General features: G+C 39.3%; 2 protein-coding genes across 3 annotated transcripts in view; one reads left to right on the forward strand and one right to left on the reverse strand.

Moving 5' to 3' along the window:
• The first annotated feature begins 3 nt into the window (after window positions 1-3).
• On the forward strand, window positions 4-20752 carry PLEKHG7 (pleckstrin homology and RhoGEF domain containing G7). Its single transcript, XM_082240979.1, has 20 exons — window positions 4-126; window positions 316-366; window positions 744-1147; window positions 2011-2074; window positions 2673-3363; window positions 4807-4832; window positions 7209-7345; window positions 7481-7521; window positions 8810-8911; window positions 9813-9962; window positions 11819-11914; window positions 12337-12432; window positions 13799-13912; window positions 14694-14865; window positions 15516-15631; window positions 16350-16443; window positions 17803-17882; window positions 18835-18994; window positions 19974-20071; window positions 20321-20752. The coding sequence occupies exons 5-20, from the start codon at window positions 2707-2709 to the stop codon at window positions 20426-20428; spliced, it is 2247 nt and encodes a 748-aa protein (XP_082097105.1). The 5' UTR covers window positions 4-126; window positions 316-366; window positions 744-1147; window positions 2011-2074; window positions 2673-2706; the 3' UTR covers window positions 20429-20752.
• A 736-nt stretch (window positions 20753-21488) lies between these two features.
• EEA1 (early endosome antigen 1) overlaps window positions 21489-27754 on the reverse strand; it is a 54579-nt gene continuing 48313 nt past the window's right edge. For both annotated transcript variants that reach the window (XM_082240937.1, XM_082240936.1), the window contains 3 exons: window positions 27414-27534; window positions 27023-27121; window positions 21489-25957 (listed from right to left, as the gene is read on the reverse strand). In XM_082240937.1, the coding sequence (XP_082097063.1) occupies window positions 25835-25957; window positions 27023-27121; window positions 27414-27534 (343 nt within the window). In that variant the 3' untranslated portion in view covers window positions 21489-25834. The remainder of the gene's footprint in view (window positions 25958-27022; window positions 27122-27413; window positions 27535-27754) is intronic.

The following is a 27754-nucleotide window of genomic DNA, read 5'->3' on the forward strand; positions in this document are numbered from 1 at the left end:
GTGGTGGGGCAGTGTGGTGGCAGAATGGCAAGTTCTTGTTCACCTCAGTGGGTAAAACAGGATGTTGTGCCCCCGTGACAGGGGCACCAGATCAGTTCCTTCACAAGTTCCTTGAGTTCACTGAGAGTTAGTAATTTGTATATATTTTATTTCTATATTTATATTCTGATATAGAATTATATAAAATTCATTTTAGGAAAAGTTCAGAGGGACTCCAACATCTATTATTAAAAATATATATATATTTTAAACCCCACAATTTATACTTGGTGTTTTACTGGAAATGTCAACAACAATCAAACCTTTCTGCTCCAGGTACCTGCCAAGGATGTTTTAAAGCTCAGGGCCAGTCCAGACACATCTGAAGTAGGTATAACATTTATACAGTATTTATAGAAGCCAGTCACTAAGCAAACAAGCCAGGGGGTTCTGCAGTGGGCAGGCCGCCTTCATAAATTTAACTAGGCTGAGGAGTTACACCATGCACCATACTACACCCAAGTCAAATTCCTGATTTCAAGTGGCTGCGTCTTAAGAGTAGAGGTAGAAGATCCAGAATTAAATGTATGTATCCTATTTTTACGATACCATTAATATATAGGGACTGTCATTTTAAATATTTACATTTTCATTTGACAAGTTGTTAGATTGTTTTGTGAATGGTTCTTCCTGTCATGATTTTGACATGTTGTTCATGAAAAGTTATTCAGTTTGCCAACTATAAATATTTTTATTAATTGCAGATTTCACTAATGAAGGACCAAAGTAGTTGAAAATGCATTGGACAAAAAAAAAACCTGTTCTGTTTTTCCTACCCTGTGCTTTTTGCTCCTTGTTGCAGTTGTTTAGAGCTTCCCCCTTTTTTGTTGGCATAAGGAGTTGTAGCATACCGACCATTTTATTGGGGACAATCCCAATTTTTTTATACCTATCTCTGGTAAATCACCAGCCCTATTTTGTCCATATTTTGTTTGGTGCTGTTTTGCCATGTTACATTTTGCAGTTGTTCAGGTTTCACTGGGCCACATAAATCGAAGCTGAGGTGAGATTTGAAATTACTGGCTCCCTGGTAATCCTCATTGCCACCACAGAATTGGTCTTCAACTGGTGAGTCCGGAACCTCTATGGGCTCATGAACTGATCTCTGGTAGGTCACAACAGCAGCACTACCACCATACACGTATATGCTAGAAAGAGGGAGAGATTGGGAGCGGGAGATCCCCCAAAGCATTTGTGAGTGGAAGGTTGAAAAACATTGCTACACTATGTCATATCTAGTAGTGTATATATAACAGCTACCATAATGGCCTAGGTGATCTAGCTAAAAAATATACTATTGTCACAACCACCAAACATTCTACCAGTATTATGTCAACATCTATGCTATTATCAGCAGGGGCGGGAATATTTTGTGCATTCACATGATATTGAAGGGAGATTTTGATAAGAAGTTTAAGGGGGGATTTTTAAAAGGGCTTCATTATTAAGGGCACAGGAAGGTTCTTTGTGTGAAGGGACAGCAAAGGGAACATCACAAAGGAAAGGTCGAGCTGTACGCTTATTCACAAAGGACAGGCACAGGGGCTGACAAATCTCCCCTGTTGACATGTTTCTTGATCCTCTTTCATCCATTGTTCTCCCCTGAGTGAAGCGAATGTGTCAAAATGTTGAACTCAGAAGCTGGGGGTGGGGGGTGGAATTAAGAATTGGGAAGAAAAGGAGAATTCAACAAACATGCCCAAAGAGCAAAGAAAATCAGTTATGCGTTGCGGCAGATCATGTTACCTTCTGTAAACTCGCTTGCTGCCACTTCCCTTTGCACTGTTGAGATAAAGAAATCCTTGGAAACATACAAAGAGGAAAAACAAGTTCCCTATTCCTGCATTCAGAAAGGAGGCTGGGAAAGTGAAAAGAGGAATTTCCACCCTTCAGTCTAAAACGGCAGAAAAACTACCCGTGGCTTTAGCCATTGTGTTAAACAACTTCCCTGTTACACATTTTCTCGTGCAGGATCATGTTTACCCCCAAGGAAGCTGGCTGTATCAGTGATCCCTGTGCACCTGCTGTTGAAACAGTAAGTACTGAGCTGGAGCGTTATCAGATTCATGTGTTATGGTATCGTGCTTCTGTTTATAGAATACTGCTAATTAACTCCCCTTGGGTGCTTTTCAGTTTTGTGTTATAACCTTTCAAAATCCTGTGAAATCAAGCTACTTTAAAATGATGGGCAGCACAACTTTAGCCTGATTTACTCTCGTAAATAAGCCCCATGCTGTCCAGTGGTGCATCCGATTGCCCCTAACATTTCACCAACATGAACAGGTCTGTGCTGATTAAGCATCAAAGTCAGGGATTGGCCAGTATAAATTTATAATTGAATCCACGGCCACAGAACAAAGTGCCTTGGTTGATTTCTGCTTCTTCATGGAAAGCTTTTGGAGCCTCTCCTTCTGACAGCAGAACCCATTCCAATCTATTATGCTGCCCCCTAAAACCTGGCATCAAAAACACCCTTCCTCCAGTGAATCACAATCGGAAAGGGTGTTGGTATGCAAGTCTTTCATTGTCAAAGGGGGTTCCTTGGATTGTAGCAGCACAAGGGTGTTTTTAAATATAAAATGCTGGCTTTGAGAATGAAATCCTTCCTTTCATCTCTGTTCTAATGGCTGTAGATCTTTCTGCTGTGACTAAAGGATTCCTAAAAAAATGGAGTGCAAATCTTTTGAAGTGGATGAAGCAGTCTACTTGGAGGATCAATGTCATATTCTTGAGGTGACCGAACCACAAGAAGACAATTTGGATTTGGCAGGAAAGAGTGACTTGGGAAATATTGTCTTTTCATCCTGCGAAACCCCAGCCCCATCCAGCCCTGAGATCAAATTGTACCCTACTAATATCACCAAGAGGAAGGCCTTTAGTGACAGCCCAAATCTACTCCAAGTTCCACCTGTGGAGGATGGAGATGGTGACTTCACACCTTACCAATTTAACAGGCATGCTCCAGGAAGGATTTCTACTTCTCCGACTCTTAGGAGGCTAAGAAACAGTACCCCATCACTCTCTCAGGTCTTCTCGCTACAAGGGGAGAGTGCAAGGGGGCACAACCAGGTGCCACAAACTGAATCAACTCTTCTTGCTTATCAGAGGTGTACTCTGCATTCTCAGCAATGCTCTTTGACCTCCAACTCTGGCATGCACACTGATTCACTGACACTGAAAGAAAACTCCACATTGGCTGACACGCTATCAGTTCCACCACATCCTAAAGATGATTTTGTTGATGATAACACATTGCAGAACACGAGGGAGATCAGCCCTTCTTCCCTAACTAAGGGGAAACAGAATTCTCAGGAATGTCTTCAGGTAAGTAATGCATTTCCTCGTTCCTTGGTTTGGTATGTTTTGCTGATTGCTCAGACGGAACTAAAGTCTGGTACTATAAATCAAGCCATTGCTGCTCTTAGGGTTGTAATCAACTAACTTTTGCTCAGAGCAGGCCCATAGAAATTTCATAGCCATGACTAAATTAGGTCCATTAATTCCAATGTGCCGACCTTGAGTAAAACTTGGTTGGCTACAGCCATTAGATTTAAGGAGAATGTGACAGTCTAATCAATATTTAGCTAGGCCAGTTTACATGTGATGCCTCTCTTTGAGAGCAGGATTAAACATGCACATAATAGATAAACATCTGCACATTAGGGGGCTATAAAGTGAGGCATATTTTGTTTGCTTTTACCTTGGGTTACATACGCTTCAGGTTACGGACTCCGCTAACCCAGAAATAGTACCTCGGGTTAAGAACTTTGCTTCAGGATGAGAACAGAAATCATGCTCCAGCGGCGTGGTGGCAGCAGGAGGCCCCATTAGCTAAAGTGGTGCTTCAGGTTAAGAACAGTTTCAGGTTAAGAACGGACCTCCAGAACAACGTAAGTACTTAACCTGAGGTACCACTGTACTTTTTAAACTAAACTCAGTAGGGGGTATGGTAATGAAACCTGTCTCCTGCCCTATTTCCTTTTTTCTCTGCTTTCCACTGAAGCCTTTTCTCCCCAGACTGCCTCCAATACCTGAAGTTAGCAGGGGAATTATTCCAAAGAGCAGACTGTGTGCAAGTAAGGAGGTGGAGCGGGGAGGTGATGCCCATGTCAGAGGTGGTTTTAGGGTAGCGGTTTGGCTGCATCGGGCAACGACACCACAGGGAGTGCTGCAGCAATGTTGTGGAAAGGAGAGTGAGAGGTGGGTTGTGTGTGCCGAATATTAGCATCACATAGGGCGCCACTGAAATTTGGGAGCTCAAAATCTACCACTGTCCATGCCTGACCCACCGCCATATTCTGTCTGGTCTGAAAACAAAGCTCCCCCTGCCTCACTTTATAGCCAAACCAGCACACATCTAGTTGCCCATTCCTTATTTGTATCATTGAATATTTTTTTCAGAAATGCAGTAGCAGCCGCAATGAGAGTTTCCCTTCAAAAGTAAATAGGAGCTTAAGGAGGAGGGAAAGGAGGAAACTTTCTTTGGGATCGAAGGGGAACGAGAAGGGTTAAACTCGCCTTCCCCAAAGTTCCAGTCCTAACTAAAATGAGATGCACTTATCACCACTATTATGCAGGTTCGTTTTTTTGCTTAGGGGTTGGGAACAGGTGAGTTTTGATTCTGTTCTGAAACAATTGTTTCACTAAAATGATTAAGAATTAAATTTCACTTTGTAATTCCTTTCTTCAGCAAGAACATGCAAGGTTAAAAGTGCCATTCTCGTGCCTTTTATAAAGACTAACATAGAATGCTTTATTCTTTTTCAGGAATTACATTTGCATAAACCTAACAGGTACGTATTTCTTTTAAAAGAAAATGGCAAAAAAGAAGCACTCCCTCGTTCGTTTTTATACTTTTGTTGACTCTTAATGAGCGATTAAAAGTAAAGAGTGACATATTTACTGTAGCTAGCAAGATCTGTTCTATATAAATTTAGGGGACTGGCACTGTAACTTTCTGCCACTTGCACACCTTAATGAGAGTTGCTTTGTAGGCTAAAAATTGACTCTCAGGCATGCCCCAGCTATTGTTTATTGAGAAGTCTCATAAACATCTCTTTTATTGTTGTGTTATTGTTGTGTTATTTGTTATTAATTTTTGTAGCTTTTCTAAATACATAAAGGTCACAGCCCAGAACACTGAAATCAATGGGTACGAGGCACGTGCCTGGTTGACATCAAGACCACATTAATACTACCTGTGGGCCACAAATCAAATCTGATCCATCCAGCAATCAACAGAATGCATTGTTTCTAGCAAATCTTGGAGGGGATAGCTCAGTTGGTTAGAGTGTGGTGCTGATAATGCCAAGGTTGTGGGTTTGATCCCTGTATGGGACAGCTTCATATTCTTTCATTGCGGGGGTTGGACTAGATGATCCTCAGGATCCTTTCTATGTTTCTCTGTCACTTAGGTTCCACAGTTTTAGAATTTATGATACTCTGTATGTGACCTGAACACACCATAGAACAGAGGGTGTGAGATTTCACTTTGCCGTTAAGGTTGACTGACCACAGCACATATTTGCCTTTTTCCAAACCCGAAACATTATTGACCGTTCACAAATCTACAATGCTAATACACCATTACAACAAAAATAATTCAGAAAAATCAGAGCTGTCTCATGGAAAGTCAACCAAACAGCATCTTCTTGTTCAATATTATTTTTGCGGTCTTACGCTTATTTCAGTTTCATTACAAATTTTTGAACATTCATCCATCTGTAAATCTAAGGAACACAACTCGCAAGAAAAGTCAGCAGAATAATCTTGTCATATTAGATTTTGGGGACGACTTAGTTTGCAAAACTGACAACAGGACTATCAAGGCCACAAGGCCACCCTATAGCCCCACTGTGGCCTGACATGATTCAGGTCAATTCTGGACCTGACTTGACTTGCTGTGCTTAGCAAAGCCAAACCACAAAATCCACTGACAATTGCACAAACACAAACAGAATGTTCTTAGGTCACAAATGTCATTTAAAATTGGACTTTAGCTGTGATATGTGCAATGTATCTTGCTAGCTACCTGCCATGCCAACACTACAAGGCTATCTTAGGGAAGGACAGCAGGTTCACTTGTATAAATTCTTGACTACCTTGTGTGAATGTCTTTATCTTTAAAAAAAAATCTATATGAAAATTAATATTCAGATATTACTTAAATCTTAGACATTTTTGCAGTAAGCAGTAAGTAAATGTAATAAATAATTAAATGTGCATATGGGTACATTTTTAAGCTGTATCATAAAATTTGTAGAATTGTAAAATCTGAAGGATAATTTGGATAAACTTTGGTCGCTACTTAAAAATGTGAACCAAACAAAATCCTCTCCCTTCCCTACCTAATGGTCATGTATTTGAATGTCATTTCTATTAAAAGGGTATAATGAATCTTCATTCCGTCATCTCACAGCTCTTTGGGATGGTGCACATGAAATGGCTGCTGTGTGGAAACCATTCTTAAGTTAGCACTACAGCATCCATTGCCTTACCATGCCAATTAGGCTGTTTTCTTCATGCCATAGTATTTTACTTTTTAAGTCTGTGATGGCAAAGCAACTGCCAAAGCCACTTCTTGGAGATTGTAACATTAAAGATCATGCACTATTTTCGCATGGAGACATTTTCAATCAACCAGCTTCTTCACACACACACACAAGTTGAAATGGCACACCCAGGCGACACAATTCTCCAGTTCGCTTCAGCAGCTCCATTGAGTTTAATTCTCTATAATATAAATTGGTGGTTTTAATATTCAGTTGTTTATCAATACTGGGGGGTCTTTAAATGGAAGATAAAGTAAAGCTTCATGAGTTTCAGGGTTTTTTTGACCATGACTGACTCTCCTCAAACCTGAGTATCATTTCTTAGGAGGACCAAAGGCGTACGTAAGGGTTGGCGAAACCAGCAGAGGTGCAGGCCCAGGGGGAGCGCAAAAAACACCTATCAGACTATGGGATGTATGACGTATGTGTGAGGGGTGACATGACACCACTGTTGCGGTGAGATGAAACACAGGAGAAGCTTCCTGTCCTTCTTGCACCACAGTAAAGTGGGTTTTTTGGAGGGGAGCATTGATACGGCTCCTTGCCAAGAGCACAAGGAACCCTAGGTGTGCCTCTGAGTATTAGTAGCAGCACACAATGTTTGTGTTTGCCTTGCAGTCTATACAACTCAGCTGAACGAAGGCACAGCTCAGTGGTGGTGAGCTTGCCTGGATTCGAGATGTTCCCAGGAGACCTGCTGATATCAGACAGTGCAGCAGAATTCCTTTACCATTCAGCATCGCTGCACAGCTCAGGTGAATACAGATGCCAATGGAAGAGATGGCCCTGTTTTTTATTCCCACCCCCCTCTCCCCATGAAGTCAAATTTACCATGAAATACCTACTTTATCATTTCTATAGCTAACAATGTCCTTGTTTCTGTTCATTAGAATCCAAAAAGCCCTGGTGGCCATTTGCTAAAAAAGGAACTGTGAGTATTTTGCAAATCCCTCTTTCTCTCCCTGCCCCAGTATTTCTATATATATGGGTTTGTCTCCACCAGCAGTAACCAGAGCACATCTTTATTGCAGGACAGGTTTGGGAATGTTGTTTTGAATAAAATGTAAAGAGAGCAGATTTTAAAAAGTTGCAGACATGCATCCAAACACACTTCAGGTGTTGCTGGGACATGCAGATATTTATAAAAAAAGGAACAGGGAAACATCTCTAAGTGATTGTGAAAGAGAGTGAGAGAGAAAGGTAACTGCTTACCTTTTCAACCTTTGGGAATGCAGCAGCTCCTGGAATCAGATGCAGAGGCCTTGAGTTTTGTGCAACATTACAGCTGAGCCAGCACCTCAGCAGCCACCTGTTTTTAAGCAAATTTAGGCTATATGGACACAGAAGCCTTCGTTCCAACTTTTCCACTCTGGCACTTTTAATAGAAAGAGATTGGTGCACCACTATGTTTATGGAGGATGAAGAGGACATGCCCAGTGTAATTAAGGTTCCAGATCTGTAATTCTGCTGAATACAATAAATTAAGGAAATATATCTACCTAACAATGAGGGACACGGGTGGCACTGTGGTCTAAACCACAGAGCCTAGGTCTTGCCGATCAGAAGGTCGGCGGTTCGAATCCCCGCAGCGGGGTGAGCTCTTGTTGCTCAGTCCCTGTTCCTGCCAACCTAGCAGTTCGAAAGCATGTCAAAGTGCAAGTAGATAAATAGCTACCGCTCCAGCGGGAAGGTAAATGGTGTTTCCATGCGCTGCTCTGGTTCGCCAGAAGTGGCTTAGTCATGCTGGCCACATGAACCAGAAGCTGTCTGAGGACAAACGCCAGCTCCCTCGGCCTATAGAGCGAGATGAGCGCGCAATCCCAGAGTCGTCTGCAACTGGACCTAACAGTCAGGGGTACGTTTACCTTTTATCTACCTAACAATAGATATATTGGGGAAATATATCTACCTAACAAATATTGGTATGATCATCTTTCACAACAGTGGTGTGCATATAGTCAATACTGACTAAGCCATTATTTTAAAATAGACTAATCATTTATGGATCTATATTCTGTAGCAGTTAGTAATCACATTACAATAAATTCAAAATTTGGTGCATTTTCAAAATTCAGTTTGGAGAAAGCTGTCCGCTTGCATATATCACAATTTGAGGAAGAATCTGCAACATCCTCTATGTGCAACATCTTCCCCATGGCTATGGATTTCACAGATTTACTGCTGCGTTTTTTTTCTTTTGTTTTTTTGTCTTTGAACAGGGTAAAGACAAACACAAACAAATATCAGATCTGGAAAACTGTCTGTCCACAGTAACCCTCAACATACCAGATTGTAGTGATTATGAATTTCAAAGTGTTAAGGTACAAAAATGCTTCATATACCATAATGATACAATTTGTGTGTTGGTCCTCATTTTTATTCTTCTGTTCTTCTGTTTGGTTTTCCTTAACTCTGCAATCCTATACCCACTTATTTATATATGACCATAGACAGATGCATGCGTGCGCGCGCACACACACACACACACACAGTGCTTCCAGACTGTCATTATTTTGAAGGAGGATTTCAAGTGCATACCAAAACTTTAGGTTTGTGCAACTGAAGTAGATAAAGGCACTCTGGGTTCTTTCACACTTCCACATGTGCTGTGCCTAGAAAGCACAGGTCTTAACAGTTTTACGCTTGACCCACTCCTTTCCAAGGGAAAACCCACTCTTTAGTGTTCAATTGAAACAAACGGCAATCTGGGGGAAACCCAACTTGACATTTGCTCTGACTTGGCATTAAAGAACAGTTTTCCCCAGGGGAAAGCAGCAGGAGAAGCGGAAACACAGATAAGCCCTTTGTCACCTTTGTGACAGCACCACAAATCCACTTTAATAAAAACTCTTCCTTCTTACAGTTAGGAAAGAGACATAACTGAAAAATGTGGGGTGGGTGAATGGGAACGTGTATAAACACTCCATAAACAAATTGGCATAAATGCTCAGTAAACTGGTCATCTGGAAGTAAATATACACGTATGCATGAATGTATGAACTTCTCAGGAGACACGGATTATACTTCTTTTCGGTGAAAATTGTCGAGTGCTTCTAAGTATACTTTAAGAGTCTTTTACAGTGTAACACTGAAGCAGAAGCAGAAACCAATGGCAACCCAAACAAGGGTATTTAGCACCAACAACAGCTTCAGTGATTGAACGGAAGGGCTGTTTGTATGGAAATGTGCATAAATATTTGTGTTTGTGCTCTCAACTGATAGGGTAAAACTTGGCAGGAAATCATGACTATGCATCAGCTTGAGCCAAAAGCCAGCGGGGATCAGTTAGATACTAAGAAGGAAGAAGCCTTGTGGGAGCTTTTCACAACGGAATGCACGTACCTTCTGGATCACCTCCAGGTTCTCAAAACGGTAGGTTTGGATTTTGCAACCCTTTCCTTCCCATTGTGGGGTGTTCGCTATGTCACTTGCTATCAATCTAAATGGGAAGTACCTTCGCACAGCCGTTTGTTCCTGCAGGAGGCAGCCTTTTGCAATTAGCTCATAGCAGTACTTATACATGGATCTGTTAGGATATTTCCGTTCCACCTTAAAAGGGAGCAGGCTTTGTGAATCACAGAGTCTGCGCATTTCCTGTTCACAGGATGTTTATGTTTCCTATTGCTTTCGTTTTCTCTCTGTGTCTGGAGACACTGATGCAGGCAGTCATGTTTTTCTTTGTTCTGACCAACGCTGAATAAACTTGTAAATAATGCTCTCCTGAGTGCGACTTCTGCTGTGAATTATCTGCTGATAGAGTGTGCATGAGCTCTGGAATGTGGCAAGCTATTTCTGGAAACGCGTGTCGCTAATCGCTGATACTGTATCTACGGGAGATCGATGGATCGTCCAGCAGCCAGCTTGGGGGCCATGATGGACTTTGTCTCCCTGGCAGTATCCCAACAGGATCTCTGTCTTGCAGCTCACTGGAGCATATTCTGACAAGCGTTAAAAACAGGCTACAGATTAGAAAGTGCATTGAGCCGTCCAGCTACAGAGCCATCACTTGTTAGAAAATTGGGTCACAGACTTCGAAGGGCATCTAACCTCCAACTGATGCAGGAGATTCACTGCTCCAACTTTCCCAATAGGTGACCATCCAACTTCTGCTTTTAAAAAAAATCTAACAAAAGAGAGCCCACTATTCTCTGAGGCTGCCTGTTCTACTGCTGAATATCTGATGCCTTCAGGAAGTTCTTTCTAATCCCTTTTTCTTGTAAATTGATCCCCATTAATTTGGCTTCTAGCCTTTGGATCCCAGCAGAAATCAGGCATGGCTCTGTTTTTCCGCTGCCCAGTCTGCAGCTTCACACTTTTGGCTTGCACACACAACTCTGGAATTTGTCTTTCTAACTACCAGTATGTTGAGGGAGGGGGCCCCACCCATTTTCTGTCTGGCACAGAGCCACTTCCTTTGTTACCTTAATGGCCCATACTCAGAAGGTCATTACCTCGCCAGGGAGCTAACCTGGCTATTCCAGGAACTGAATCTGTGCTGGATCCAGGAATTAGAAGGGGGCTCTGGCATACAACCTCTGACCCATCTACCCCAAAATTCATAACAGCATTTAAATTCCTGAGCTATGTATCATCACTTGTTTTGAATTATAATTAGAACCAGGTTATTTTCACCATATCAGCAGTTGGGTCTTTCAAAGAGAATGTTTTCAGAGACCAGCAAAGTATTCCATGGAAAGTCCTGTTATGATGAAGATGCCTCATCCTCAAGAATATTATATGTCACTTGAATAGCTTGGCTATACCTGTTTACTAGATGTAAGGCTCACTTAGTTCAGTGAGACTTATTCCTTGGTTAATGTATAAGGATTGCAGCCTAAATGCTTTAGAATCTAAGCCATCAGGATAGCTTGATTCAAATTAATTGAGTGGCCATTTTACTGAAACAAGTAAATTGCTCTTTTCAGCTTGTCAGCAATACAGAATCTGCAATGTTTCCTAGAATGTGACTGCTTATGTGTTTAGCGCATGCACGAAGGGTCTGTGGGGAAAGATTTCAAGTTTCAGGGCAAGGGGGAATGAATGTTTGTTGAGTGCTAGAGGCAGGTGTATAGCAGCAAGACAACAAATGAAGCCCATTTGTTATGTTTACTAGAGCTATAATGAACTTGGGTAAGGAATGTTTTCCGGAAAAGGAAATCTGTAGCAACCCTGGGGTTCAGGGATTTGGAGAAGAAATAACTAACTAGGCATTGATGTGTTTTCTGAAGATATTTATGGATACATTAAGGTACCTGCAATGCAAGGAGTTTCTCTCGGATGTGGACTCTGGATTACTGTTTGCCAACCTAGAGGAGTTAAATCAGGTGAGAAAACACTCTAATTTGTAGATTGACACTAAACAACATGTATCAGCACTGTGGCTTTTCATTCTATGGCTTTAATACAATAGTTAAATCAAAACTATATTAACAAGCTCAAAGCAGTGTGGGTCCTTCTATTTAAATACTCCCTTTGGGGAAATTAGACATATAAGACCTGTGGAATTACATCTTCTAGTCCATTTGTCTTAAAGCAACGATGGCTCACTTATAGTCTATGTAGCAAATGTTGCATTCAAATACACAACAAATCATCCCTGGGTATTTGTTTGGAGTAGTGAAGCTGAATGTGCTCACTATGCTTTACATTTTTCTTCCACTGAATTATAAAAGCTCAGAGCTCATTTAGTGCCTTGCAGTCGAATTTTTCATCCAAAGGACATCTTAAATAAGATTCTCTTACTTAGGTGAGCCTCAGTTTTGTGACCAGTTTCTTCAGTGTTATAAAGGATCACCTTGTCCAGCCTATGCCTTCCATAGATTTCATCCCTGTGCTCACAAAGGTAAGAGTAACAACGTGTTAAGCTTAGCTGATGCATCAGTAAATGGTTAAAGAGCAGGTAGAAGAGACTAGGTGTGAATGGACAGTTTTCACTGTCGAGAAATGAAACAGGGATCTGTATCGGAACTGCTGTTTTTTAACTTGTTCAGAAATGACCTAGAGTTTACACCCTGACCCTGATCCATCCACAGTTAAGTTGTGTGTGTGTGTGTGTGTGTGTGTGTGTGTGTACACATGCTTAAGGTTGTAGCCCCCATGAAACTACAATTCCAACTGCAATTGAGTTTGACTGACAGAGGGAAGCAAGGGCAAGAGGGAAGGAAACCATTATTTCTTGGCCTAACTTTGTTTTTAAAGTATTTTCCTCTTCTCTCTGTACCTAGGGTATATAAACACCCACTTAGATAACCACTTCATAACTCCAATGAAGTAGGCTCTGGCCCATGAGAGCATAAATCACAGTACATTTCTTACAGTGCAGCCCCATGCAAGTTTAGTTGTGCTCATGGTGCATTCTTGCTCGTGTCTACTCAGAGTAAATCCCATTGACTTCAGTGAGGCTTATTCTCAGGTAAGTGAGCACAGGAGTGCAGCTTTACAGCCGGGTAAATGGGTATAACGTTACAGCTTTAACATTTAAGATGCCAGCATGAATTTGTTGGCTGCATGACTACCCCTCTGGAATTCATCTTATTCTTGATTATGCGGAGGGGTTGATGAGTTTTAAGAGTCAGTACCACTAAGCAAAGACCCGAGAATGACCTGAATCAGCCAGCAAGAATATGGAGTTAAAATTCTCCAAAAGTCCATGTCTTTTTGTAAACAAAAAATACAGTTCAGCGAAAGGTATTTTAAAATTCATTTATTTCAGTGGGGATTTTCTGTAGTATAGTGCTATGTATATTTAGGCAAAAGTGAATCCCAGTGACATCAGTGGAACTTATAAAGGTAAATGTGGCTTGGGCTACTATCTTAAGCACACACTGGAAAAAAAGGCTTAACTGTGGATGGATCATGCACTAGGAGTGGTGATCCATCCTTACTATGAAGTAACAAGGAATTATTTGCCATCTCAGATATCTCTGATCACAGAGGGTTGTGGACAAGTACCAAAAAAAATTATGTGCAATAAATGTATAGGCTCCTTCTGGAGGAAAGGCAAGGTATAAATCTAATAAATGAATATTTGGTCCTCACAATGCCAAGAGGGATATGCAACATTAGTCATACTGCAAGTGGACTCATTAAAATCATAGAAGTATAGAGTTGTAGAGTTGTAAGGGATCCCAAGGGCTTGCAATGAGCTTGAGTCTATTCTAACTTAGTTTTTGATATTGCCCTCAATGACTTACATTTTTGTCTTGCAGTATTTCCAAGGGAACCTGTGTCAGAGTCACCAGATGTACTGCCTGAATTATACCTCTGCTATCTTTTACTTGGAAAAACTGAAGAAAAGAGAAGATTTTGGGATCTATTTGAAAGTAAAGCAATTGTTTTGCTGTTATCCTTGTCCAACATTTAGTTGTGATATTACAGCAGCAGTTTTTTCAAAGTCAATTGCTATCATAGTTCACTGATATGATTAAGGGTGAACTAAAGTATATATTTAATGAACTAATAATAAACATCAATACCCATCCTTGTTCATCAGAAATCACCATCTCTACTATCCCCCCTCCACTTCATGTGGCTTATACAGCAAGAAATGTGTCATTCTAAAGTAAAATATGCTATTGGAGGGACTTATTGGGGATGATTTTCTTATGTCAGCCTGAACTGGGGACACCTGAGAGTGTCTGTAGGGAAGGAATGGATTTTTCTGGTATTTGGAGCCTATGTTGTTTAGGGTTTTAAGCATTAGTGCAAGCTCTTTGAATTGGGCCTAGAAATATGTGGAAATCTAGTTTCTGTGGTAAAGTGGGTGTGCTCTGCAACCTTTTCCACCACCACCGTGAGGCCTGTACACACAAAAGACTTATCTGCATGATATTTCCCTTCCTTTTTTTTTTTATTTAGGTGGATGATTCATCCCAATTATTACCACATTAAGTGTGAGGTATGAGAGAAGGGGGTGCATTTATTCCTCTGCTATTGGGAACTGGGTTGCCATTCTGAAAGCAATGAAAATGTAGGGTTCTCATGAAATTTATTTTACTTAAGAAATGTGTGTCACACTGCTGGTTGGCAGTATGAAGCATTATTCTGCTTACTGTCAAGAGTGCACTTGTTAATCCTTATACAAAATTTATCTGTATTTGATAGTGGTGTGAACAGAACGAGCGGTGCAAACGTCTCCATCTCGCAGAACTGCTGGTTGCCCCTTTGCACAAACTGACCCGCTATCCCCTTCTCCTGAAGAATATATGGAAAAATACAGAGGCAGCCGAGAAATCTGTCATTGGTACAATTAAAGAAAAGGTGGAAAAATCTATAAGTGAGTTGGAGAAGGTCTGAAACTGCATTCTTGGTTCAGAAGTTGTTCCGAGTTGTTTTCGCAGAGCCAATCCTACCAATAGGCAGAGTGGTGTGGCTGCCTCAGGCAGCAGGTTTTATGTGGCATTGTATGTGCTTGTATTTTTATACCAGGGATGGGGAGAATTGCTTGTGGGATTTCATGCCTCAGGTGCCAAAACAACTTGGCTGATGTTGTGTGCTTTGCACTTGACTTGGGTTTTGGTGGGGAGGGCCTGAGTACCATTTGCTCCTCAGCCTCATCCAACAAAAATACCTTGGGCCAACCTTTATTGCTCAGCATTTAGGCATGCATGAAGACTGTATGGCAAAAACTATTCCCCTAGGAACTGAAACATGAAAATACCTTCACTAGCTACAAACAAAAGTAATATTATGTAAACCATCACATTCCAAAGAACACTATAAGCCTGATAACTCATATTTGGTATGAAACATGAACATTGATGCTCATACTCTTAACATCCACAGGGATGACAACATTGACTAGACTATATCAATACAGAAGGCGCTCAGCTCTCCATATAGAGAATGCTAAGGCCCATATTAATGAAGGACAGAGATTTCATTTTCATTAAGCCAACCTTGCTGCTCCGTGGTGTATCTTTTCAGGAGATTTGGAAGGGAAAGTGAAATGGCTAGATAACTTCCAGAAATTTAAACAGCTACAGGAAATTATAGTTTGGCCTTCACTTTGGGATCAAGAAAAAAGATTTTTTGTTCCTGAGGTAAGCAATTTTTATTCATCCGTCTTAAAAATATGCCCTTAGCAGGGTCTTCTTAAATCTGCACAAAACTGTTAAAAATAACATGGACAAATATTAATGGCTTAACATCAGAATATGTAACTAGCTCTAGAATTTTCTAAATACGCTCTGGAGAGGTGCCTGCACATAGACCACGCAGATCTTAGACCAGCTCCCATACAAGTGAGCACTGAAAAAGTAATAAGCAAATATAGAGGGAGGAAGAAGAGGGAGAGCTCTTCATGATGAGAAAATAGAGTGAATAATTTGGAGGACAATAAAATAATATGGGGGCTGAAGGTGGGAATGTAAATAGATTTATTTGGAAATGATTCCTGAGGAAATCAATGGGGAGGAAGCAAAAATAGAAGGGGAAAAGAAAAGAGGTACGGTAGTTCTTTGTAATGACACAGCATTTATAAATGGAGGCAGAAGGCAAGGAATTAATTTGACATTGGCCATGCCCATTTTGACATGCAGCCCTCAAAGGGGTGGGCATGAGCCAAGGTGCCCAGACTGAAAAAGGTTAGTCACTGCTCCTGTATAGGATTGGCTGTCAAGGTGGTATTTGTCTAACACATGTAGCCAGTCATCCAATTAAATAGTCCATTATATTATTTCTGTTACTCAGAATTTTAATTGCACTGTTACCACTTTTTATTCAAAAGTTCCACAATTATCTCTCTTTCTCCATCACCAGTGTCTCAAGAACGTATTAAGAGAAAACCCAAATGACAACATCTTGTCACCAACAAAGAGATTTCTTGTTCATGAGGGGAGATTAACCCTAGCAGGTAAAGAGTGCTTTGTGTATCATAGTTATGTTACACAGTGAACAGAAATATATACCTAACTCAAACTAATCTGCAAACCTAAAGAGAGGATATGAATAAAAGTTGGACAAGTGCTGTATTAAGGTGTTATGAACCTCCATGTTCAACATGGGAGCATAGAGTGGGGTGCATCACCTAACCTTCCCCTGGTGTCATGTCTACACCTGACATTTGCTCATACAATATGAACATCTGTAGAGAGGGGGCTTCCCTGCATAGAGCTATACATGCAAAGGCATGCCCAGAATATGGAACCTCAGTCATTCAGTGTTCCAGATTCTGATGAAGGCTTTGCCTATACAACTATATGAGCAAAGGCCCCTTGCTACAGAGGTTTGTGCTCTATGTACAGACATCACAGAAGAGGTGTGTGCTGTTAGTGGGGTTACTCAGTTCAACACCACTCCTTGCTTCCATGTTGTTGAATGTGAGTGCTCATGACACTAAAATAAGGCTGCAGTCCAACAAGGTCAAAGAATAAAAATATATTCAGAAGGAATAAAATCAGTGTGAGTGATGTCTCAGTACCACTCTTCTAGAGGGGGGAAAACAAGATGTGTAAAAGTAGGTCTTTTAAATAAATGTGCTTTTCCAAAAGAGAAATATGTTAAACTTCAGTGTTTTCTGTTCATAATTAGCAGTCAAATTTGAACTAGATTGCTAAGAGTGAAGCATACAAAAGATTATTTTTTTAATCTGCTGTCTGCTTTTGAAATGAACTGGCAGGCGGTGATATACTTAAGACAGATAAAAATGTAACAGCTGATAGGCTATGGAATGTTACAAATAATTTGACAATATATATCCCTGGTTATATTTGCTCTATAATCTGTTTGATAATCTTTTACTCGTGGGAGATTCAGTCATTTCCCTAGCTCTGCTAAAAACTATTAAAATATTATGTGAGTTATGCAAGCAATAGTGATCCGCCATTCTTCCAGACTACTTTGGCTGCTCGTGTATTGCAAATGTTAAACAACCCAAACAACAAAGCTGAATATTTATCACATCCAGACTTTTTAATACTAAGCAGGTGGTATATGGGGCAGCTGTTGGCTTCCTACTTCCTTTAAAATTAATCCCTGGAGCTTGAGCCACAAAACTTGAAAGTTCAGTTCTATTCATTAAAACAAACTTCCTAGAATTCTGGAACTAGAAAAACTATGCTTGAATCTCCTAGCAAGTAATTTTCCAAATTCTTTCAGTCAAAATAAATCCAAAAGCAAAATGTAGTGATGAATTTAAGGCAGAAAATGTGAAGTTTTGTTACAAAAAAAAATAAAATAAGAACCAGTGTTTACTTTTGCGTTTATTCCTCAGAACATATGAGACTTGTTGATGTCTACCTATTTCTGTTTGATGATTTGCTGTTGATTACAAAGCCTAACCGGCACAAAAAGGTAAGAAGAAAGGAAAAGAAAGATCAGCTACAGCTGTTGTGTTCATGCACATTTTGATCTGTAGGTGCAGTAAACATTTACGTAATATTTTAAAATCATTAAAGTAAAAATGTTGAGGGAAGAGTTGTGAATTGCTGACATATCAAAGAAATGAAGAACAGACCCCGACAATTATATGATACTTAGGGGCAGTGTCTCACAGTGGGCACATTTTGGTAACCCCTTGGGGGTACAGGTCCATATTTTGATTTCATGCAAGTAGTCACTTTGCAATATGCACTTATATTTTAAGGAAGCTGCAGTCCCAAGCCTGGCTCCTTTTAACCCACCACCTCCTATTACCTTGTTGAGTTAGATGTAAAAAGCAGACATCTGAAAGTAAAGGTAAAGGGACCCCTGACCATTAGGTCCACTCGTGACTGACTCTGGGGTTATGGCACTCATCTTGCTTTACTGTCCGAGGGCCAGCATGACCAAGCTGCTTCTGGCGAACCAGAGCAACGCACGGAAACGCCATTTACCTTCCCGATGGAGTGGTACCTATTTATCTACTTGCACTTTGAGGTGCTTTTGAACTGCTAGGTGGGCAGGACATCTGGAAGCTGATGTTCTTTAAATGTACGGTGTTGATGTGACTAAGGTTTCATGTGCTTTCAGATACATTGAGGCACCATAGTTTCTTTGTATTTTAAAGAACTGCAGCATAGCAGTCCAACTGAATGCCTGCTTGTTACATTTAACAAAAATTATTAGAGCTTGAAATGTGTTTATGATACAAAGCTAGTGCCATGGAACAGAAAAATAAGCATTTTAATCTTGTGGCAATTTTGACTTAAGTTCCAAGAGCTGCCATTCACAAATTTAAGTCAAGTACTGCATGTCAGAAATGCCACAACTACAATCCAGAATATAGAATGCTTAGGTAACGTATTGGCTTTCCTTTCTGTTTCAGAAATCTGTAGTTTCTGACCTGAGTTTAACACCTGTTGGCCCCTTTTTCACTCCCGAATTGCAATCTTTGCTTGAAAGTGGTGGCTATTGCACTGTGCTTGACCAGCCTATCCCATTAGACAGAATGGTAGTAAGAAATATTGAGTCCTTCCACATAACAGGTATGTTAAATACGTTTTACATATGGCTTCGTTACATTCTTCAAATATTGAGTAGATGCACGGCATATATGTAGGGACAGCTATTTTCTGTGCCCATCTTAAATAGCTCTTTCTTAAAATATTTGGAACACAATACAAATAAGCCAGTTGCTACCCCTCAAGCAAAATATATTCATTTCAGTCATCCCACCTCAATTTTTCTTCAGTCTCTGGGATGTATATAGGTCCAACAGCTTAGAATGGTAGTGAAGAGAATTTACATGGTAAATCAGAGACGGTGTGCTGAAGGAAATCAATTTTGATCAGACAGACCTGCCTCACTTCAGGATTAAAGATGTACCACCACTGTCTGTGCTAAACCAACCAATGTTCAAAAGAAATTTAATTTTTTTGGAACACTTCTCATTTTGCCCACTATTCTAAATTGATCAGCTGAACTATCTTCACTCCTTTTCCTCTCCATGGATTCAGACTTGCTCCTGTTTCTGTATAAAATTAGAATCCAAGTGAAGACCTAGCTTTTGCATTTCCCATCAATGTGGTTTTATGAGACCCCTTGTGATCACTGGTTTAATATCCATCTAAATCATGTCCTTACTTCTGAGTCTTTATGATATGTAACTATGTCAAATTGTCAAAAAAAAAAAAAAGGGACAGAAGTGCCAGCTTTGCAGGTGGCAGCTCATTATATAATTGTTGTTGTTTGGAAAATAGTTACACCACATAAGATGTTGTTTTATTTTCCCTAAAGCCAGAAGATTGCAGCTCACTCTCAATCCCTTATCCCTGGTTACTTGTATATCCAAGCTTAAGTATCATTGATATTTCGTGCAGTCTAAAAGTCAATCAATGGATGTATACAAGTTCCATTGAAGTAGTTCATGTGCCCTGTTTCAAAGGTGACAGATATTTGCTTCTTATAGAGGTCTGAAGTGAAAGCTGTGGAAGATGTCTTACCATGTGTCAATTGTTTTCTTAGTTTTTGGACTACGAAATGCTTTTCTAATACAGCATAGAAATCGGTTTCAGCAGTGCATAGCAGCCTTTTTACTACAAGCACAGACTGAGTCTCTCAAAGTAAGTATTTTATTTTACAAACATTAAAAAAAATAAACACAAGCAATTCACCTAAGATAATGCTAACACCTTTCCTCAAATGATTTGAGCTAGTTTATTTGTCTGTCCTGGGTACTGTCCCTACCCCACTAGAGTGAGATACCCCTTTCAAAAAGATGAATAGATGCTATTGACTAGTTAGCTATATGGAAAGTATGTATCCCTAAGTTACTTTTGTTATTAAATTAAAACTTCTTTTTCACCTTACAGAAAACATGGATGTCACAGATGGAAACAGCAATATCAAATTGCACAAAGAGAGAAAATAAACCTAAAACTTCATTTTTTAGTTTACCTGCTGAATCATCTCAAATTTAGTTGTGGTTCGTTGGGAACCACTAGGCAATGTAACAGATTTACTTTAAAAAAAAAAAAAACAAGGCATGCAAAATGTCTGTGAACATTTTTTGGAGCCTGGAAAGGTGAAACTCTGGAAACAATCTTGCTAGAACAGAATTCAGAGAAGGAAAGGAGCAACTTGGATGGTCATTATTCAAACTGCAGTGCTATACTTATGGCCTTTGGTTCCTCACAGGGTGGCTTGTTTTGATTTGGCATACCATGATAAAAACTAGAAAATATATGTGATATGATATGGGGAAGAGAAAGGAAACTAGTGCCATTAAACCAACATCTTTAAAACTGCCTTTACAAGTTCTTCTGCAGTCAAACTGGGGTACCAGTAATCATGAGACGTGCTTAAATCAGAGTATTTTGTTTTTTGATCAAATACTACCGGGTTATGAAAGAAAGAAAATCTGCACAATTTTTTCCTACCTCAGAAACCACCAAAATGTCAAACAAAGTAACAGTCTAACACTGATCTTCACAAAAACACCTCTCACATTAGATTATAGAATCACACAACTCATTTTTAAGCAGTGTGGTCACCTTGAGATTACCTTCCCCACCTCATCAGTGCTTTGAAGAAATTTCATCAACATTATGCTACAAAGAGAGATACCTGCACAACTTGGAATGGGGTTAAACTAAGAACTGAGAAATTGTAATTTCTGGCTGTAGCGTTCCAGAAAAAAATTACCCCAACCCCCAATTAAAGCCGCGGGGTAAAATCAGTTCATACTGACTATACAACACCAAACGGGGTTGCACATACTTTTGAGGTATACACTTTTTTGTAAAATTCTGGTTAAGAACCACACGGCTTCAGTAGTTATTAGTTCAAAGAACTGTAGAATGAAGCAGAATGGCACCAATCAGAAGAGCCATTTTTATCACCTTTACCACAATTATGTTCATGATGTAACACCAAAAGGATACTACTCAACTTTGCCTAACCACTATCTGAATTTGCAAATGAATAAAAGTGGCTACAGCGACACCAAAAGCACAGCAAATTAAGTCACTGCAAATGGTCTATTAGAAATGTCTAATTTTATTTCAGCCCAATAACAGATTAGAATACAAAAGTAACATTTCCACTCACGTTATTTCATACAGAATTAGCTGATGTAGGGTGTCACTCCTCAGCTTTCATTACTTTCCAAATGCAGAGTTTAGGGATTACAGTGCGTACTGAACTAAACTCTTTCACAATGTAAGGCACAACTACATGACCACAAGTCATAAACACACCCACTGAGAGGAGGACTTGAGAGAATCCAACTGATAAAAATGGTCATGCAAGACTATCTACAGATAATGTGAGTTTAAGGGTCCAGTTGAAAAAGAAGTGCAGTGTTGTGTAGGTAAGGCTACCTTAAAACATCTGTAAATATAAGGTAAGCACAGAATTTTTCCAATTCTAATTTATACAATTATACATAAAAATCAGTAAATATTATGCACAATATTCACATCTGCGACCATAATAAACCAATCATTAAAAAGAGGCCAACAGGACAGTACACTTTGTGGCAAACATCCATTATAAGCTTACTAGCATTTGTCAACTTCTTGTCTAGACTGTTGCAAACAAGAGGCTAATTTAATGGCATGTTCATGTTTAAACCAGTATCCAGTTTGCCAATATTACATACAGGTGACAAAGTCCAACAGACTTATGACCAGGACAGCTTGAATTGATTGTTTCATTCCTGTCCAACAGCTACAAGTTTGTAGAACTAAACTACATAGGTCAAAAGAGCACAAGTGAGCCTAGAATAATTGGAAACTACATTAGCATACATACCCAAATATTACATTTTTGGTGAGACAAAACACTTGGAAAATTTGGCAGTTACCACAAATCATACCTAACATTATAGTGAAGGAATCCTATCAAAATGCACTAAAGTTGAATTTCATATCAAGAGGTAGTTTAAATGAAATCTTACATAGTGGCATCAAGTGTCAGAATGAAAGGGGGGGTTATGTGTTTATTTTAAAGGGGTTTTTTAATAATAATTTTATTACAAAAGTGACAAATCCTATACAAGCAGCATTTTGGACAGATTTCTATTATAAAAGGTTTCAGTGTTTGCTAACCCAACATGACATTCTTTCTCATCCCTTTGGTGACGAGAGTTGGGATTTAACCACATGGTAGAATGTACATTGTATACGCACCAACACTAGGAAATCTGGATCTGCCACACCAGTCTGTTTATATATCAACAATGAACAATGTATTTAGATACTTTAAAACTCAAACCAGTAGTAAAACTTTTCCATATTGGGGTGTAAGGAGGGAACGATGACTAAGAAAGAAGTCTTCACTGAATTTAGTGGCTCTTTAATTGGCACACAAGAGAAAACAGATTAGTTTCCTACCATCAGATATGTTCTACTGAATTGGGTGAAAACCTTTCCATTTGCCTGCTGTACAATGACTGCATAGAATATTGCATCACTCCATTAACCAAGACAGAATAGTCAATGCTGACCAATTGCAGCATTGTAAAATTGTAACTATTTTATAAATGCATACTACTCTTAAGTAGTATACTGGTTTTAAGATTTCTAGCAGTTCAAAACAGAATGTGAACACAAACATGTCTGCTCTTAGGTATAGGGATTTTTGTATGCACTTATTGCTATGGCCTGGAAAACAGACCATCCATGTAAATTCCAGAGAAACTCAATACTAAGAAAACAAAAGCATGAACATGAACTATGGAAACCAGTCAACTAATACTACAAATGTGCAAAATTGCTATGTCCACATTTTTCGATTCTTAAGTCAAACAATGCTTGTTAAAACCATGTAAATTCCTTTGCTATATATACACGTGTCCTCTAGAGCACTTAAGAATTAAGGATGCAATATTCCTAACAAAAATGAAGTTACTAGGAATTTCAATGAACACTCGTCTGAGAATACATAGCTTTGTGGACCAATTACTACAACAATTCTTGCAAAACAGCTGTTTCATTTCTTGCATATTATGTTGGTTACACGAGAAAGAAAGTGCATAGTGCAAGTGACAATGCTATTATCTTCCCCTTCCTGAGGTTCTTAGGGGGCGTTTCCACTGAAGTAGCTCAAATTTCTGAACTACGGATCCAACCTTATGCTCTTTCTCTGAACAAAATGGATTTTCCCTTGCCTCCATGTATACGCTTGCAACTTCTAGGGCTGCGATGTGTTGTCAATTAACAAATCAAACCATTTCAATATATTTTCATCTGTTTGAATGAGGGAGCAGATGGTTTTCAGATATTCTTTTGAATGCAAGTACTTACAAAAACTATGACTGGCAAAGGCCTCTCCCCATTCTGTTGCACAGAACAAAGGACGGCTTTTCTAAGATGGTGCCTGCTGCAACACATGCGAGCATCATCTAAAACCAAAATACTCTTTTCCTTCAAAACTTTAATTTATTCATAAGCATGTTTAATTGAATAAAACTGGTGTGATTAATCAACTAAGATTTATTTAATCAAGTAAAATCCCTAATAATTCCCAATTACCTTAGTAGATGCTCCGGATATTACTTTACCGTTTAGTCCTAAAAAAAACACACCAAGTAAATGGGGGAAATGTCTACACATGTAGCCGCTGAATGATTAGATGTAAATTTTTCATATGGAGCATGCATATCCAACTCAAAAAAAAATTAATGTTTCATACATCCTATTTGTACTTGTTCATCTGGACATTTTTGAACAGATAATGCAGCTTTATACTAAATCAGGCCACTGGATCAAATGTTGTCTGCTCCCGTTGTCAGCAGCCTCTCAAAAGTTCCAGGCAAAAAAATGGTATTTGCTGGACCTGGAAAGTATGAAACATTTTTTATCTTGAGGCATAAGGGATTGAACTTGGGACCTTCTGAGTGCAAAGGTCATGCTAGCCATGACTCCTCTACAAATATATTTGTGTTAAGCTGTTTGCTTCTCCATTTCTTCCTAGTGCTGTACTTCCATTTCTCAGCCTACAACATTCTTCCTTGCTGGCATCACTTCCTTCATAGCATTTTAAATAGACCACATATCCAAAAGGTGTTAATTTTAAATGTCATGCTGTATTTTAGTCACTCTAAATTTTACAAAGTACATTATTTTGTGTGATTACAATGTGCATAGAAGTATGTATATTATCCTCGCCTCTCAAATCAAAAGAGAAGAAAAGATGGGGCTGAAAGATGACATTTCCTGCCTAAGTCCAATCTTTAAAAGATTGGATTTTAAAAGGGCAATTTCAGTACCTTCTCATTTGGACGAAACATGACACCGTTGTACTATAAAACCTACGACTGAGATGTACCTCATTAAAGCAAGAGAAAGGCTCTTGGTGGTGGAATCTCAGTTACTTTAAAGCCATTAGCAGAACCTGGAATTTCACTTCCATTTGGCAGGGAGGTATGGCAAATCTCTAGCAAGAACTAAGAAACTGGAGACAAAAATTTACACTGAGAAAGATAGAATTCCAAGGTGACTACTTTCTTTCGTAATGTTGTATTTTTTAATTCCCACACTTCACAGTATTTTTTCCTGGGAACTTCCATGCAGTGTTTCCTGTGAAGGGAATTGAACAACAACAAAGATTTTATAATAATAATAATAAAATTAACTAAGCAGAAGACCTCTGAAAAGGTATGCAGCAAAAACATGGCCCAACCTCAAAAAGTTTCAGAGTAAGACCTTGCATATTAAGGATGATGTAGTCCACTTAAGTACCTTTGATATGACGAACAGTATTCTTAGAGATGTCAAGCATACATTACACACTTGACACTTGCTTTCATTTTCAGTGAAGTATATAGTGACGCTGTAGTGAAACATCCTGAAAAGTTTAAAACCTTCAAGACAGTTTCCCACTATCTAGGCATTCACTGTAAGTGGAATCCCCAGAGTGTGAGAAAATAAAAGAAATAAGCAAAAAAGCTGCTTGTTTGGGCCTGCTACGTATCTTTCACACTTCAATGAAGCTATTAAACTGTAACCATCCCGTTAGAGCAGCAGCATTTGATACACAAAATCCCTGCAAATGTGTTTACTTTAAAATGTGTTACTTTTAAACAAGGAAATTAGGATTAAAAAAATACATTGTTACTCCTCTGTTTAAACTTTATTTACAAGTTACTGGGGACTTATAAACTAGACACAGAAGCTCTTGTAGGATCAAAACCAAACAAGCCATAGATAATTTCAGCCTCACAAGAAGTACAATTGTTTGACTTTTTTATATGTATATTTTCAACAATACTATAATTTTGCCCATTGTTACAATCATCACCCAAACCAAAGAGTAGTCTGAGTGTTGTACGAAGTGCATAACAGAAACTTTATTCTAGCATAACATTTAAGAGCTGTGAGTAATTATCCTTGCAAGTCGTTGAAACAAGTATCACAGACACGAACGGGTTTCTTAGAAGAAGGAGTTAAGGCATTCTTAGCTGAGCACTCGGCACAGAAGATATTTCCACACTGTCTGCAGTGATGCTGTGAAACAGGAAAAACAAAACAATTATATACAGGGAAAGATATAATTGCCAAGCCACGGCTTGGTCTTCATGAACATGCTCTCCACTCCTATGTGCTCCAAACCAACTTGTTATTGTGAACCTCACTTTCACACTGCTCTCCTCATAATCCTGTAACTGTTTGCACCTGCAAGTATCCGTTCAAATGACAAGGGAGGAAGATGCCCATTGCCAGGCTGAGCAGACTGAATCAAGTTGTACAAAAATATACAAGGCCTGAACACAGCTTGTACTGACAAGTCTCTCACTGCATTGCTTACAAAAGAAAGAATGAGGCTTATACAAATATTTCCCTTATATAAATCTGCCAGACATCACCAAAAAGTTCATTTTAAACAATCACCTTTTAAAAATGCTTCCTTAACACACATTGGCTGTGATGGCACATCATGCTAAACCATGGTACCATATTTTTTGATGTATAAGACTAGGTTTTTTTCCTTTAAAATAATGTCAAAAATTAGGGGGCATCTTATACACAGTGTCTCCCCCCATTTTCTTAAATCTGAGTTCCCAAAAATAGGGGGCGTCATACATGGAGGCATCTTATAGATGGAAAAACACGATATATCACAGTGATCCTTGAACCCAATGTGCTCCCACCTTCCCCTCTCCTCCACAGGGGGCAGTTTCAAAATTTTGCTTCCACTTTTTTGTTAACTGTAGCTTCCTGTGTTTTCAGAATGATGAACGTGATCCACAGCCAACTTCAACAAGTCAGCTTCAAAGGCCAGAGACTGGTGTTTGTTTCTTTGAAATTAACCAGTTAATATTAAATCACTTTGTTGCACCAAACAATACAAATACTGTAGTTAAAAGAAAGCAGCAACTTCTCAACCTCTCTTCCTGACTGCATGGAAAATGGAGATTGGTATGTGAACCTGTGGTTTGTTCCAGCTCATTCACAGTACGCTAAACCATATATTTTTTTGGAAATACAGCCACTGCTTCACTGCTGCTTTCACAAAAAGAATTCTCTACACACACACACACTTCTCCAGAAGATATTCCCAGACATACATACCTTTCTTACTGTTACGGAAAAACCTTTCCCACAGGCCATGCAATTCTGAACCTCATTATCTTCAGCCCATTTCCGATTCAGGGCTTGTGAATGTTTGATCTATAAAATGTAAGAGCAGAGATTTTTATGAACATTAAATCGAAAACCCAAATCACGTCAAAGCTATTTCATGGAAATTCAACAGCAAGTGTTCTACACACCCACACACAGTACTCCCAACCCAGAATTGTTACATATAATTTTACACATAACCACATCATTCTTACCACATTTGGTTCCTCTCCTCTATCCATCTACTTGACTCACCTGAACAACTTAGCAAAGAGCACTGTTTACTTTAATAAATTTAAAGGTAGCGCAGAGTCTGTCTTTAGGCACCAAAATGAAATACCTGCAGTGACTGGTTCTCTCTGCCTAGCTCTTGCATGGCTGCAGTAGTGTCATCCAGTTTTCTTCGTGCATCCATCAATTTGCTCTGAAGTTTTTCAATTTCTCCTTCACTTTTAAGGCACCTAAGGAAGAAATCACAATGCTATTACAATGCTGTAAACTGAGGAAAAATAAAACCATCATTCATCATCAACCTTTTATTCGACCGTCAGTCAGAAAAAAGTACAATTGTCAATACACAGTTAAAACATCCAAGAAGATTTTAGAGCTTAGCCAACACTAAAATGGGCTAAACAGATAGCCCCATATCAATACAGTCAATTATAGTCTTGCGGCGCTTAA

Source organism: Podarcis vaucheri (assembly GCF_965113315.1).
Source record: "Podarcis vaucheri genome assembly, chromosome: 10".
NCBI classification, from domain to species: domain Eukaryota; kingdom Metazoa; phylum Chordata; class Lepidosauria; order Squamata; family Lacertidae; genus Podarcis; species Podarcis vaucheri.